The following is a 14,615-nucleotide window of genomic DNA, read 5'->3' on the forward strand; positions in this document are numbered from 1 at the left end:
TATAAGCTCTTAAGTAATCAGGAAGATACAAATTATTTTAAAATTTCCTTTTGAAAAATTCTCATCTTGAATATTCTGACATTTTAATATTCTAGGACAAAGCTTCTTAAACTGTGGTTAATGACCCCGTATGACTCATATAACAATATGGGAGGTAGCAAAATTATGATTTATTATCAATAAATTTTTGGTTTGTATACTTATTTTATATATTTAATTTATGCAGGGTCACGTAAAAATTTCTCAGGGAAAAGGGGGTTGCAAGCAGAAAAAACTTAAGCCTATTCTAGGATAATGACTAACACCAAGGTTATTGCATTTGGCCAAGTCACCAGTACTTTTTCGAGAGTAGTTACACAAATAAAAGGTACACACATCACAAGTTAAAACCTCAGTGAAATTGACTGGGAAACTACTCCTCTCTATAGTGTTCATGATACATTTTAAAATATAAGTAGAATTTGATTCTGACAAGAGAAGACATATGGCAAAGTAGAAAGAAATCCTGCTTTGGAATCAGGAAAACGTGATTTCAAGACATTTCTGATGAGTTCTAATAGCTTTTTTACTGTCAGCAAGTCACAATTTCTCAATGCTACCAAGCAACTCACTGAGACTACAAGTTACAGAGATGCTGTCAATATTTATTGGTGGAGGAAAATTGTCACTGAGAGTTCCCAATGTGAATGAAATCAGATGTTATTTAAGTTAACAATTTAATGATCTGTATAAAGCTAAAAAGGATTCCCAATGATGTGCTTCTACTCCCCATTCTATCCACCCTTAGAATTAAATAATAACTTCTCCCCTCTACCTCTCAAAAGTAAGTACAGAGACATGGAGCACATTGTGATTTTGTAATTTATTAAAATAAAACTACATTTCTGTGCTTCTGACATGACATTTAACAGGCATAGAAATTAGCTAACATTTCCAAACTGGTTTAGTTCACACTCACAGTTATTTTTTACAACATATTCTAACAATATTTTTACAATCGTAATTTGTTATTTTTATATACAGAAACAGGCAAGTACTTTAAAAACTGCCATCAAGGCATTTCTGAGTTTGAGATATTAGAACAAGATCAAAAATTTCTCTTTCAAAACATAATCATTAGTTTCTATTAAACTATATGAAAGGTACTGAGTCTCCAGTTCCTAAAAAGAACCAAATTGATTTTTACATTCTAACTTTTCCAAACTAGAATCAGCAAAAATCAATAAAGGTTCCATCCTATATAAATTCTAGAACTACTTGTTCAAATCAATCTACATTCAGCAATGCCAACATTGACTTCTAGATCATTATGACCATATTGACCCCAAATCAGAGCAATCCTCTATGCTTTCAAGCAGAGATCCAAAATCTTTGAAATGAACCAGCCTTGAGGTTAACCCTCCATAAGAAAGGTTTTTCCCTTTAGCAACCCAACATCACAATAGTTTTCTGTGCTTATTAGCTCCAGGGGAAATATAGGTGTATGCATGTGTGCACATATGCACATAGACACATTCACATATGCACCCATTATATGCAACATGATCATATAAAATGCATGCAAGTTACCTTTTGCTTCAATGTAATTTTATTTTTTTGTCACTGATTTTTAAAAAACGTTAAAATATACAGTAAATCTTTTCCAAATTACTCAAAATCTAAATTCACGGTAATCTAGATTTAGACAGTATTCTCTTCTATTCTAGCTCAAAAGATTTTACCTTGTTGGATTTGTTGTTGTTGTTTTTAAAAGGGAAAAAAAAAATTTCCTTCCCTGATAATCTGAATTACATAGGACACTGTCATTAAAAAGAGTGAAGTTTCTTATTACTTGATCTGTCCTTCATTCAGTCTTCCCCTAGAAGACATGCACTTGGGATTTTCATAAGCGCATGCGGTATAGTAAACCATAAAAGTATTTACAAGCACCTAGTCTGTTTAGCTTTAAATGGAAGCCACCAGCTTTAAGAAAATATTATACAGAAAATATCTGTTAGCAAAGAGTATGCTTTGGCTACAGTCAAGTGGGATGGACCTCTGTCCAGTTTCACTACAAATAAACTAAATGTATTCCATTAAATGAGGCATTGAATAGTGCATTATTCTAAATCTCTGAATTAGTATAACTTTGGTTGAGATTTTTCTTCCTTTAAAAAAAAAGTTTTCAGAGCACCTGTTAATCACATGCATGATTATGCTCACAGTGAGTTAGTTAAGTAGAAAGATCATTTATTTCACTTTCCAAAGCATCTGACTAGATTTCTGGGGGGGTGGGGAGGAGACACCAAAAGCAATATGAAAGAAGTTGTTATGATTTAAGTTGGAATTTGACTCTTGTGAAGAAGAATTACAAGATCACAGAATCATTGCTGGATACTTTAAGTAAGAAGTTTTGTGTAATGCCAGTTAGTAATATGTATCCAAAAATCCCTGATCTTTCAGGAGATACAATTAGTGTTTAAAACCAAAGTTGTCTGTATTAACAAGTCTTGGTTATTTTACATGATTCCTCAAGATAAAGAAAAACTAAGGGGGGAAAAAAGGAAGCTCCCCTAAGCATTTCTTCCAAGCATAGTATCCCACCCAATACAAAAGTATTCCTTCCTTGCTAGCCTGGCTAATAAACTGGAAGGGTTAAACTATGAATTCTCTTCCACCTACCCCCTGGTAGTATGGAAGACTAGGGGACTAGAAGGGATGTGCAAACCCTTCAAATTAATTTACTATCAAAATAATCATTATCTTAGTTTACCGGAAAGCATTATGAAAGAAAAAGTTGTGACTCTTGGGAAAAATTTGACTCTTGGTAAGAAAGATAACAAGTTCACAGCATCAATGCTGGATACTTTATAAGTAAGAAGTTTTGTGTAATGCCAGTTAACAATATGTATCCAAAAATCCCTGATCTTTCAAGAGATAATATTAAATAGTATTTTAAAACAAAGTTGTCCATATTAACAAGTCTTGATAATTTTACATTAGATTTAAAGACAATACACTACATTCATTGGGGGAAAAAATGATTCTTAATTTCATACTACCATGGAGATAATGAGTAACAGGTCATTACAAAACATTTTAATGTCACATTATCCTTAAGGGAACATCAAAATTAGTGCAATTATCATACAATTATGCTGTCTGCTAACAAAATGGCACGTGCCTATTACAAACAGACAACCTTTCATAATTATTTGCCACAGCATGGTCTCAATAACAATTTAACATGATAGATTTTGGCATATAATGTCCCTGTAATTTTGAAGAACCATGGATTTTTTACAAAACTAAATGTTGTCCACCACATGATTACTTCACATAACAATTACAGGTAGAAGCAATCCAGCTACAGCACTGTTGCCTCAGATCTCATCATCTGAAGAGAAGCTAAATTAAGCTAAATCCATGGCTGGGTGGGAGCTTTCCAAGCAGCATCCAGATACTACAGAAATTAATCAGTTCTGAATAATCCAGAAGATGGCAATTACCTTCATGCTTCAGAAAGAAGTAGAAACACAATGCTGTGATAGGTGCATACCTTGTGGAGAGGAATATAAAACAGGAGGTCCAGAACACTAGCTGAATAATCAGTTTCATACTGTGGTCAGTAAAACTCAATGGCACTTTTTTGCAAAATGAAAGATGCTTGGCCAGTTCCTTTTAAACTCTGCCTACATTATTTATTCCCTGCTATGTTATGTATAGTGATTTTAATTTCTTGACCTAAGCTATTATTTCATTTCATGCAGCTCTAAAACATCTATATCAGACTCCAAAAAAACCAACATTGATCCCAGGCTACAATTTGCATTAGCCCATTCAATTTTTAAAGAGCTTTCAAATGAAAGGTGCATATATGAAAAATTATATTACTCTATTTTTTTTAAAAGATAGTAAAAAAAAAAAGTCAGCGAATGGATGATTTTAACTTATTTTTAAAAGCACTAAAATTCTGGTGAATTTGCTGAAAGCACTAAACAAGCTTGGAGCTTTTGTTTATCTACATTTTTGCAAAGTCACAATAATTATACCTTAAAAGTAGTTACTTAAAATGTAGCTATGCAATAAAATCCAAAACAATTTGCTGAGATTTCATTTTTAACTCTACTGATTTTGATTTGCAAATTGAGCTAAATCCAAGTGTTAACTGTATGTTATTGTATTACCAGAGAATTAGGATTATCACAAATCCATGGAGGAAAGAAGGCACTTGTCTTCCAGTGGATCCAGTCAGATAAGGTTCTACTTCATAATGGCACCTCCAACTGTTAGGCCAGTGAAATCCTGGAGACTGTGCTGGCCTCAATCCCTCTCCCCCATTGACCCTGTACTTTTCTCCGTAGGCAAAGGTGTTACCATTCTTCTATAGTACCACAAAGCTTAAAATATATTCCAGTAGTTTCTGTCGGTTACACTGAGGTAGAAAAGTGTTGCTTAGTTCCAAAATTGATATTCTCTTTTGTTTTGTCTCCTTGAAAACCTAAAAAAAAAAAAAAAAAAAAAAAAAAAATCAATTAATTTATCATTTCATATCTGGATTCCACTCTAGCCTTCTACCTACCCTAGAAGTCACTTCAATCACCACAAAGACATCAAAGTTAAAGAAGATGTGAATGCCTGTTTTGAATAACAATAGTTTTATGTTTTGATTAAATTCAATGAATTTACTTGCTGCCTATTATGATAAAATATGTCAGATGCTGGGGATACAAAGAGAAAAAGACATTCCTTGTTCTCAAGAAGCTTCCATTTTATAAGTACAATACTTTAAACTATAAGTGAATAATCTTCATAACATAGCCTTGAAAATAGCAGCTTATTTTTTTGGGGGGGGAGGCGAGGGAGAGGGCGCCTAATGGGATAGTGGATAGAGCACTGGCTCTGGATTTAGGAGGTCGAGTTCAAATCTGGCCTCAGACACACAACATTTCCTAGCTATGTGACTTTGGGCAAGTCAGTTAATCCCAATTGTCTTAACAAAAAATAAAAAATAACCACTTAAAACTTTACTAGATTCAAAAATTCCCACCATCAGATCAATCAGTCCTGCCATCCTTTACCCCTCACTGATTTTACACATAACACTAAATGACAGCAAGTCAAGGTAAGGCTACCTTAATACTGGAAGTAGCCATAATCATATTTTAAAAGTAAATGCAAAATTCTAATGTAATTGCTAATTTAGTCACTTTTTGTGTGGAGCTAAAGACACACAGATTTGTTATGTACAAAGATGCCCTAGTTTGAAATGAGCAAGATTATAGGCCAAAAAAAATTCCATAAAATACTCTTTACCCACCATCATTCACAAATGTCATTGTCAACCTGAAAAAGCACATATATATACAGACCCCATGTATTACAGGAGTAGCTTAAATTATAGTTGCACCTAAATATACATAAAATGAAAATGAAAGCAAATTTCTGCAATATCAAAAATAGAGACCTACCCCTATATCCTTAAAGATTTTCACTGCATTCTTCACAAGACAATATGTAGCACTCTCAGCTGTGTGTGGAAAGGGAAAGAAGACATATGGTATCATTAAATTTTCAGTATTGGCAAAAAATCAGCAAGACAAAAGGGAGGAGCCCTACCCTGGCAATCATAAGAACTCTGTGCTCAGCTTGGGGACAGCTGTGATCCTTTTTGACCAATTCATGCCCCTGTCTCTGGGATTCAAATTTCCCATCTGTTAAATGTATGTATTGGGGTATCCATCTCTAGCTCCAATAGTCTAAAGTCACATTCACAAAATAAAGTTTCTTTCCCCATTTCTACCAACTTCGTAAACATACCCCTCAAAAAATGACTTGACATACCATACACAGCAACATTCCTTTCTGTTCTAGTTATTAAGTATTTGTGTAACTTCTGCAGATACTCTGGTTCCGAGACAGGGCCACTGAAATTATGAATGAAGATGGCAGCTGAACTATAAGCCTCTAACAAAGGTCCAAGGAGCCTTTGCAAGAAAGTGAGGAATTGCTGGTGTTCTTTGGACTGGCTCACCTGAAAAATATAACAAGGAAAGTTATCATTAAAAAAAGTAAACAATCTCAAAGTAATATTCTTAAGATAACTATTTAAGACAGCCACAAAAAAAAGACTGACTCTAGAAAGCTCACACCAAAAATCACACACACAGAGCCTATATTTCATATTTGGCACATTTTCAGCAAGCTGACAAACTAATAAAATTTAACCACACTAACCAACTGATGCTATGTTTGTGTTTTGTATCTCTATCTCTATCTCTCTCCCCTTTCCACAAATCCACACACTCTCACATACACATAAACACACACTTTTCCATCAATAGTTTATGTAAATACTAATCTTTCTGATTTTTATAATCTTTATTTTTTTATGCTGATAAAGTGAACCATTATTTTGATTGCACCATCATATTGCCACACATTCTAAAAATTTCATGCAAAAATACCTTTAGATAGCAGTCTCTCTGCTCTTCACCAAAATCACTATCCTCATCTTCTTCATCACTTCTCCAAGACAAAGGCTCAGGAAGCTTTTTGTCCCAGGACTGTTCTGTGATACCAGGACTAATATCTTCTTGATCATCTTGCTAAATTGGGAACAAGTACAGCAGGAAAACAGAGATCACTAATTAAATGCAGACATAAAAAATAGAAAAAGAAAAAGATTTAAGGTTTGAGTTCCAATTAAAGTAACCTATATGCTGATTAGTTCTTTCTAAACCATTCTCTGATTTAGGTATCAATTCTCTCTTAACTTTTCCACCTATTCTGAAGCAGCTTCTTACCACTAATCAGTTTTTTTCCTAAAATTCCTATGAAACACTAACAAAAGTAAGTAAAATAATGCTGAAATACTTCCCAAATTCTTTGCCTGCAGTCACCAGAATAATTCTATACATTCTACCATTGGTTAACCAACCATATGATTAGCTACAATTAAAATCAAAATTATTCAGTCAACAAGTCAACAAACATTTAGTAAGCATCCACAATGTGACAACCAGGAATGTGCCAGTTAAGGAATGGAGATATAAAGCAAGATAAAAGACAGTTCCTGCTCTCTCAGTCTGATAAACCAATCAAGCAAATAACTATGTACAAATTATAAACAGAAAAATATGAAGAAAAATCAACAGAAGTAGGGCACTAGAAAGCTTCTTGCAGAGAGTGGGATTTTAGCTGGGACTTAAAGGAAGCCTAGAGGCAGAGAGGAAGAGGAGGGAGAGAATTCCAGGCATATGATACAGCTGACAATAATGCATGAATTGCTGGATAGATTGTCTTATTCAAAGAACAAAGGCAAGAGCAACAAGGGGGACAAGGGACTTGAGAAAAGGAAAGAGTGTAAAGTTAAAGGGATTCATTAAGTGCTCAAGGTAGAGAATGGAGAAGAGGGTGGCTGCCACACAGTTTAGAGCTTGGGAAAGAATTGAGGGGATGAGATTGAAAAGTATGGTAAGGACAAAAACAAGATTTAGGGTTGCAAGGAGGAAATGAAATGACAACAGCAAAGGGAATGGCAGAATTTATGAACATGGAAGTGGTTCATTTGTGGACAATGGCAAGATCACACATCTAGTGCAGTTGAAGTAAAGCAGAAAAGGAGACTACAAAGAAACTAATTGAGAAATTGTGAGATTAGGACTTCTGAGGAAATATCAACATGTGTTTTGAAGTCCCATAGTATGAAGATAGGATTTGGGGATGAAAGACTGTGAATCAGATAGTGAATGAACTGAAGAAGAGTGTCCTTGAAGTCAGTAGACAGTAGCTATGAGAATTTTACTGAAAAGTAACTAAGAATTGTTGAACCTTAAGGAAGGAGAGGTTGCTTAGTGAAAGAAATGACAACATTGCATTTGCACACATGTTGTTAGATCACCATGACAGACTTCCCAGATGGAAGGTTATACCTTATAGAATCTATACATGGAAACCATTGGTATAGATAGCTGCATGTCCAAAAATGCTACTTGCCAATTTCCAATCTGTCTCTCGCTTACCCCATATGTATGTAAAATAATCTATGTTGCCTGAATTTTGACATGCAAATGCCAGGTCTACATAGTCAGCATTCTCAGAATGGTACTTTGAAGTATATCTCCTCTCCACTAGAAAAGCTCTCCCCTCCCCAGAAGCCAATCATTCCCACTCAGAAGCAAATTTCCTCTCCCTAGAGTATACCACACCTAGGGAACTAAGCCTTGCCACTTCAATAAACAACTTTAATGAACTCATACCTCAGTGTTCCTCAATACAGCCCTACCTTTACATGAGTTTTATTCTACATTAATATGTAGAAGTCAGATTTGTATATCGGTTTCCTTCTTTCCTTTGTCTCCCCCTCCCCATTTTTCTCTATTATTTGTGGATAAAACTGAACATTAGATGGCCTGCCATTGTAATGACATATTATTCATGGCATTCAAACTCATTAATGAGTTTGTTTTCTTCAACATCTCTGGTTAGCCCATAGGCCATTCCTTAAACTGGGTCTATAGATAAGGAGTTTCTCTTTTCACAGTTGCATCTCTGATTGGGGCTTGAGCACTGATATCCCAGTCTTACAAAGAAAGGATGAAAAGGGGAATCTCTATCCTCTCAAGACAAAGTCTTTTATGCCAATGGACTGTCACAATGAGATATACATGACATTTCATCTAAGAACATAAGAGTTCTACAGGTCATGGATCATAGCAATATGATAGAAACTAGTTTTTACAATTTAAAGTTATTCCAGGCTAAGATTTTCCCTCTACATGATGTTGTTGATAAGGACATAATGCAAAAAAGTAAAGAGTGGAGAAGATAAGGAGCCAGATACAAAAATAAAGATAAAATATTCCTCTTACCTCAGCTACTACAAGAATGCCATACTGTATAAACCTTCCCACTGCTTCATGACAAATTTGGTAAAAGGTCTGGCAAGGCTGAAAAGAAAAATAGTGTAGAAATGCATTTCTTCTCACATTTTTCTCAAAGATTTATCAGGTAGCTAATAAACATTATCTTTATTTTTCTTATCACAACCAAACAAAATAAATCCTCACTACCAAACTTGTGTATGTTTGTTTGTTTGTTTTTTTCCCAGAAGCAACCTGTACTATTTGAATATAAGGTCCAAGGGAAGAAAAGAAGTTATCTTGTTTAACTCTTCAAGTTAACATCTCCCAAGATGTGGGTCCTCACTAAATTAATTTTCTCCCAAATGGATCAGGATAAAGAACTCCTTAGAATGAACATATTACACTATTTTTTTTCTATTTAAGAGTGCCTTCCTCTGGAAAATATCACCTTAAACACCAAAAGGCTACACACTATTTATAAATGGGAAAGCCTCTATAAAGGAAAAGAAGATAGCTAGCTGTCTCCAGTCTAGAGAATCTAACCCTTCTCCATCCCTCCCTTGCTGAGATACCTCAAATTATACACAGAAAATAAGGTACTACTACCCAAAGTATTTTCCAGTGAGAGCCTTATTTTCTCTTACATAAGAAAAGGACAAGAGAATAAAATATAATCTAAAATTCTCTGTGGCCACCAATGGATCATTGTAGTACAGTCTCACTTGAGTATACATATTTATCTGATTTGTAAACCACCAAAATAAAACAATTCAGCATGTAGTCATTTAATTGGGTTCATTCTAAGAACATGGTACCACACCAATAAAATTAAGCAATTGCTACAATTTGAAACAACTTAGCATCAGAAGGTAAAAGTTTAATGCTGTTATTCTCACCTGTAGTTTCCTCATTTGTAAAATGATAGAACAGGAATAGATAATCTTTATGGTCAATTCTAGTTCTAATTTATAGTATTATCATCAGTTATCAGTAAGTTTAAAATGTTCATTACAAGGCTATTAAGATCAATAGAATATATGTAAGCATATGTTCATACACAGTGCTTTACACATATTACACTTCAAAGTTCTGTAATTTGGAAGATATAGATACTTCTTCAATTGGCACAGAAGCACCTCTTTAATTTAGCAGTCTGAGAGTTGTTGTACCTGAAAAAATTTATCACCTTTTCAGTCAATTTGGTGATGAACCTCTTTGAACTTAATTATAATGATTCTTCTACAAAATACAGGTTAAACAATCAATCAACAAGCATTGATTAAGCACTTACTATGTGCAAGGCATTGTGCTAATCTTCAAAGATACAAAAAAAAATTTTTTTTTTAAATAATAACCTGGGGGGGAGGGGACCAGACAGATAGAGATAGAGACAGAGACAAGAGACAGGGAGGAGAAAGGAGGAAAGGGTGTAGAGGAGAGTGAGGCTTCTTGCAAAAGTACTTGAGCTGAACCTGAAAGAAACCAGGAGGTAGGTGAGAAGAAAGCATATTCCAAGCACGGGGATAGCCAAGAGAAAGGTACAATGATGGAAGATGGGATGTCAGTTGCAAGGAATAGCAAGGACGCTAGTGTAGCTATATTACAGAGTTCTTGGATGGAAATAAAGTTGAACAAGTCTGGTTACATTAACAGAGGATTTTATATTTGATACTGAAAGTGGTCTGTCACTGGGCTGTATACATAGTCTTTCCAGATTGCTGACCGAGTTCAAGATCTAATGGTACAGTTCTCAAGAACCTATAGTTACCATCAGACCACAGAAAGACACTTGAATAAGATTTTATTACAGGGAAAATATTTAAACTTTGATTGAAACATCTTATCAATTAAATCTATTATCTCCACAGTCGTATACAATAACTGTGTAAAACAATATATACAATTGTTCATGTGTCAAGATAGAAATAGAAAGGTATAGCACAGAAAAAACAAACTATTAAGAAAAAAACTTCAATAATCTTTTCAAGAAAAGGAAATAAGTAAGAACAAATGCCATAATTAATTGTTACTTACTAATAACATGGTGCCTTCATTAGAAAGCAGATAACATAAGCCAGCAGCCTTACGGACAAGCTGTTCTTGGCTAATCATACTGAGTGATACACCTCCAGTACCTCCAGAGCACCTTTTATTCAGAATGGCATAAAGGCTGCAAGCTAAACAAATGAAAACAAAAATGAGAAACAGAAAGGTGGACTTTCTAAGAGAAACTTAAAAAAGCAATACAAGATTTTGTATTTGATCTAATAATTTGACCAAACTGGCCCATTGTTTTAAGTGTATAAAACAAGACAGAATAACTGCACACTAATTTTATTTAAGAAAATGGTCTTCATAGAAATATTTATTGAATTTTAAATTTAATTTTATTAAATTTTAAATTTTATTTTAATTTTAAACACCAGCCCTGAAGTCTGAGGACCTGAATTCAAATGTGGTCTCATACACTTAACAATTCCTAGCCATGTGACCCTGGGCAAGTCATTTAGCCCCTATTGCCTCAGCAAAACAAACAAACCAAAAAAAAAAAAAAAAAAAAAAATTAAATGACTCCACTCCATACATGTTTTACCTGGCTTTTGTTCCCAACCTCTTCCAGGAAACTCCTTCCCCACCACTTCAGCCTATAATGACCAAGGCTGAGCCTTCAGGGGTCCTCCCTTCTATCTGAATCTATAAGCTTACTCTTCTCTGTATTTTTGCTACATATATTATCCATATTACATATATAGGTATTTCATCATATTTTTTTCTATTTCCGTCATTGCACATCATACTACTATGTATACAGTATATAGATGCTAACTAAATGAATTAGTTAAACACTGAGTTTTTTCTTATCTGATTACTTCAACCCAGTTCTACTAAAAAAACAATTTCTAATTGTTTGGCTTTTTTTTTTTTTTTTTAAACCACAAAGCTCTGTTCTGACACTTAAAACTCAGTCTTCTCTAGTCTTAGTTATTTTAACAATATGGATCCACAAACCTATTATGGCCTCCATGATGAAGACATGTAGCACCCCATTGCTGTAGAAATTAAGTTCAAAAACAGAAGGAATAGTTGTGCTTGGAGTAATGAAGAATTCATCATTTCTGCTGGTGTTGGTAATGGTTACACAGTTTCCCAGAAGCTGTAGTGCATGCATGACTACATCTTCTGAATTTCCTGAAAACCCCAAGTCAAAATCCCGGGCCAGCACTTCCTCTTTCATAATGAAAAAGTCTTCTACCAAGGTAGAAAGATCAATTCCCTGTAAAAATAGAAAAAAGTTTCATCACATTAAGGTAGTCATCTGAAAAAGTCAAGACACCAAAAATATTTAACACATGATTTTTTTCTTTTGTCATGTCATCCCAATGTAAAATTCCTCATCATTATGACATATGGAAATAAGGTCAGATGACATTAAAAAAAAAAATCCAGCAAATTTCCATAGAGCTGGGTCACAAAGTAGGCAAAAAATAAAAAGTATAATTCAACCACAAGGCTAAAGATGAAAAGCCTGATGGTTATTTACATGTCATCAGAATCCAGGTTAAAAATATTTAGATTAGGAAAACTTTTTAAAAAATCTTCAGGTAAGTTCCCAATTATGAACATTAATAAGAATTCTATATAACTTCTCAAGTACTAAGCATCTATCATACATAAGAAGCATTTGGTTTTATATTATGTTCCACATGCACACTGTATTTCTCCAACAAGACTGAACTTCTTGGGGATTCTCTTATCTTTTGAATTTAACAGTTCCTAACATGAAGCTGAACACACAAATGTTCAGCTAAATATTAATTGATGTCAAAACACTCACAAATGTTTTGTAACATACCTCTTCAAAACATCACAGACTTACCTGCCGATGTCTATAGAGTAGTAAACAGGCCACTATATGTGTTGACATAACAGCACATGACTTGTTAGCAGCTAGAAAAAAAAGAAGGCTTCAGCTTTCTACCATAACTTAGAAAACATTTTTTTGTCCATGGGGTTTTCTTGACAAAAATCCTGGAGCAGTTATTGTTTCCTTCTCCAGCAGATTCTTTTGTCAAGAGGTTCAGGGGCAGCTAGGTGGCACAATGGATAGAGCACCAGCCCTGAAATTAATAGGATCTGAGCTCAAATCTGGCCTTAACACTTCCTGGCTATGTTATCCTGTAACCCCAAATGCCTTAAAGAAAAAAAAAAAAAAAAATTAGAGGATCAATGAGCTCAGGGTCATCTGGCTAGGAAGTATCTGAGGCTGGATTTGAACTCAGGTCTTCCTAAATCCAAGCCCAGTGCTCTGGCCACTGAACCACACCTCTTAACTTAGAAAACATCTAATCCTTAAAATATTTAAGGTTAAGAAGTCACTGGCAAATTTATTATTAGTGTATCTCTGATATATTCTCTGTATATGGCAGAGCTTAGCTATAAAACACTCTTCAAATTAGACAAGAGTTAGATGTGTGGAAGAGCTAGTACAGAATCCCTTCAATAGGGTTTGGTTTGGCTTTTTCTGATAGGCCCCAAAACTGAAGGACAGTTTCACCAAGAAAGAGGACTAGGTATTGCTCTCACACAGATCCTATACATTCATTGTTTTATGTCCTTGTATTTCCTCATTTAATAGATTATAAATTCCTTGAGTCCTGATGCCATCCAATGTGAAGTACATAGTAACCATTTACTCAAAAATGACAACAATCCACATGTAATAGTGGTTTACAAAACATTTTCCTAATTGCCACATGGGATAACCTCTAGACCTCAGACCTCATTTTCAAATTTCCAAAATGAGAATCGGAAACTTGGGCTTTCTAAGAGAAACTTAGAAAAGCAATACAAGATTTTGTATTTGACCTAATAATATGACCAAACTGGCCCATTGTTTAAGTGTATAAAACAAAACAGTATAATAACTGCACACTAATTTTATTTAAGAAAATGGTCTTCATAGAAATATTTATTGAATTTTAAATGTAGAACACCAGCCCTGAAGTCTGAGGACCTGAGTTCAAATGTGGCCTCAGACACTTAACAATTCCTAGCTGTGGGACCCTGGGCAAGTCATTTAATCCCGATTGCCTCAGCAAATCATTTGAAAATGATGATATTACTCTTTAAACTAGTTAGGATACCTTGGTCAGCACTAAAAATATATCATACTGTCCCTTCAAAGTAATTCATATCAGAAAACAGTTTATTTAATCCTTCATGGAATGCTACTTGTCCCAGATTCCCTTCTACTTTATTTATACCTCTACATCTTCACCATTCTTTCAAGTGTACCCTTTAATTTTTTTTCACCATACTTATATAGTTCATAAAAGAACATCTGAAGTAATATACAAAATTACAAACCAAACAAGTAATTGAACATAAAAGAAAGGGAAAGAAAGACATTATCAGAAAGATAATGAAATCTCAAATGGATCAAATTAGCACTTTTCACCTATATTAAACAATGATAGATCAGGATTTCAAAATAGATCTAGCAACCAATTTTTTAGATTACTTTCTGAATATATTGAATAAATTGCAAACTTCTTTTAAACCAATAAATCCTTTCTCTCAAACCAGTTATAATTTGAAAATAATGATGATCAAAGTCACAAAAGCAATGATACTAGTGTCATCAAGAAGTCTGTTTTTAAATACTCAAATTTCTATTCACCCTTATTTTCTGTTTTATATTTATATATATAATACAATTATATTAATTTATACTTTAATTATGCTATTTCATTAAGCATTAAATTTAAT

The 14,615-nt window shown here is 34.0% G+C and overlaps 1 protein-coding gene across 4 annotated transcripts in view; it reads right to left on the minus strand.

Annotated features, from left to right (window-relative positions):
* Positions 1-843: 843 nt before the first annotated feature.
* The window catches only part of GPAM (glycerol-3-phosphate acyltransferase, mitochondrial), a 100,931-nt gene continuing 87,159 nt past the window's right edge, over positions 844-14,615 (minus strand). For all 4 annotated transcript variants that reach the window (XM_074295599.1, XM_074295594.1, XM_074295596.1 and 1 more), the window contains 8 exons: positions 12,724-12,794; positions 11,856-12,120; positions 10,881-11,023; positions 8,853-8,930; positions 6,447-6,587; positions 5,824-6,013; positions 5,451-5,509; positions 844-4,480 (listed from right to left, as the gene is read on the minus strand). In XM_074295599.1, the coding sequence (XP_074151700.1) occupies positions 4,364-4,480; positions 5,451-5,509; positions 5,824-6,013; positions 6,447-6,587; positions 8,853-8,930; positions 10,881-11,023; positions 11,856-12,120; positions 12,724-12,794 (1,064 nt within the window). In that variant the 3' untranslated portion in view covers positions 844-4,363. The remainder of the gene's footprint in view (positions 4,481-5,450; positions 5,510-5,823; positions 6,014-6,446; positions 6,588-8,852; positions 8,931-10,880; positions 11,024-11,855; positions 12,121-12,723; positions 12,795-14,615) is intronic.

This window comes from Sminthopsis crassicaudata, chromosome 2 (assembly GCF_048593235.1).
Source record: "Sminthopsis crassicaudata isolate SCR6 chromosome 2, ASM4859323v1, whole genome shotgun sequence".
NCBI classification, from domain to species: Eukaryota; Metazoa; Chordata; class Mammalia; order Dasyuromorphia; family Dasyuridae; genus Sminthopsis; species Sminthopsis crassicaudata.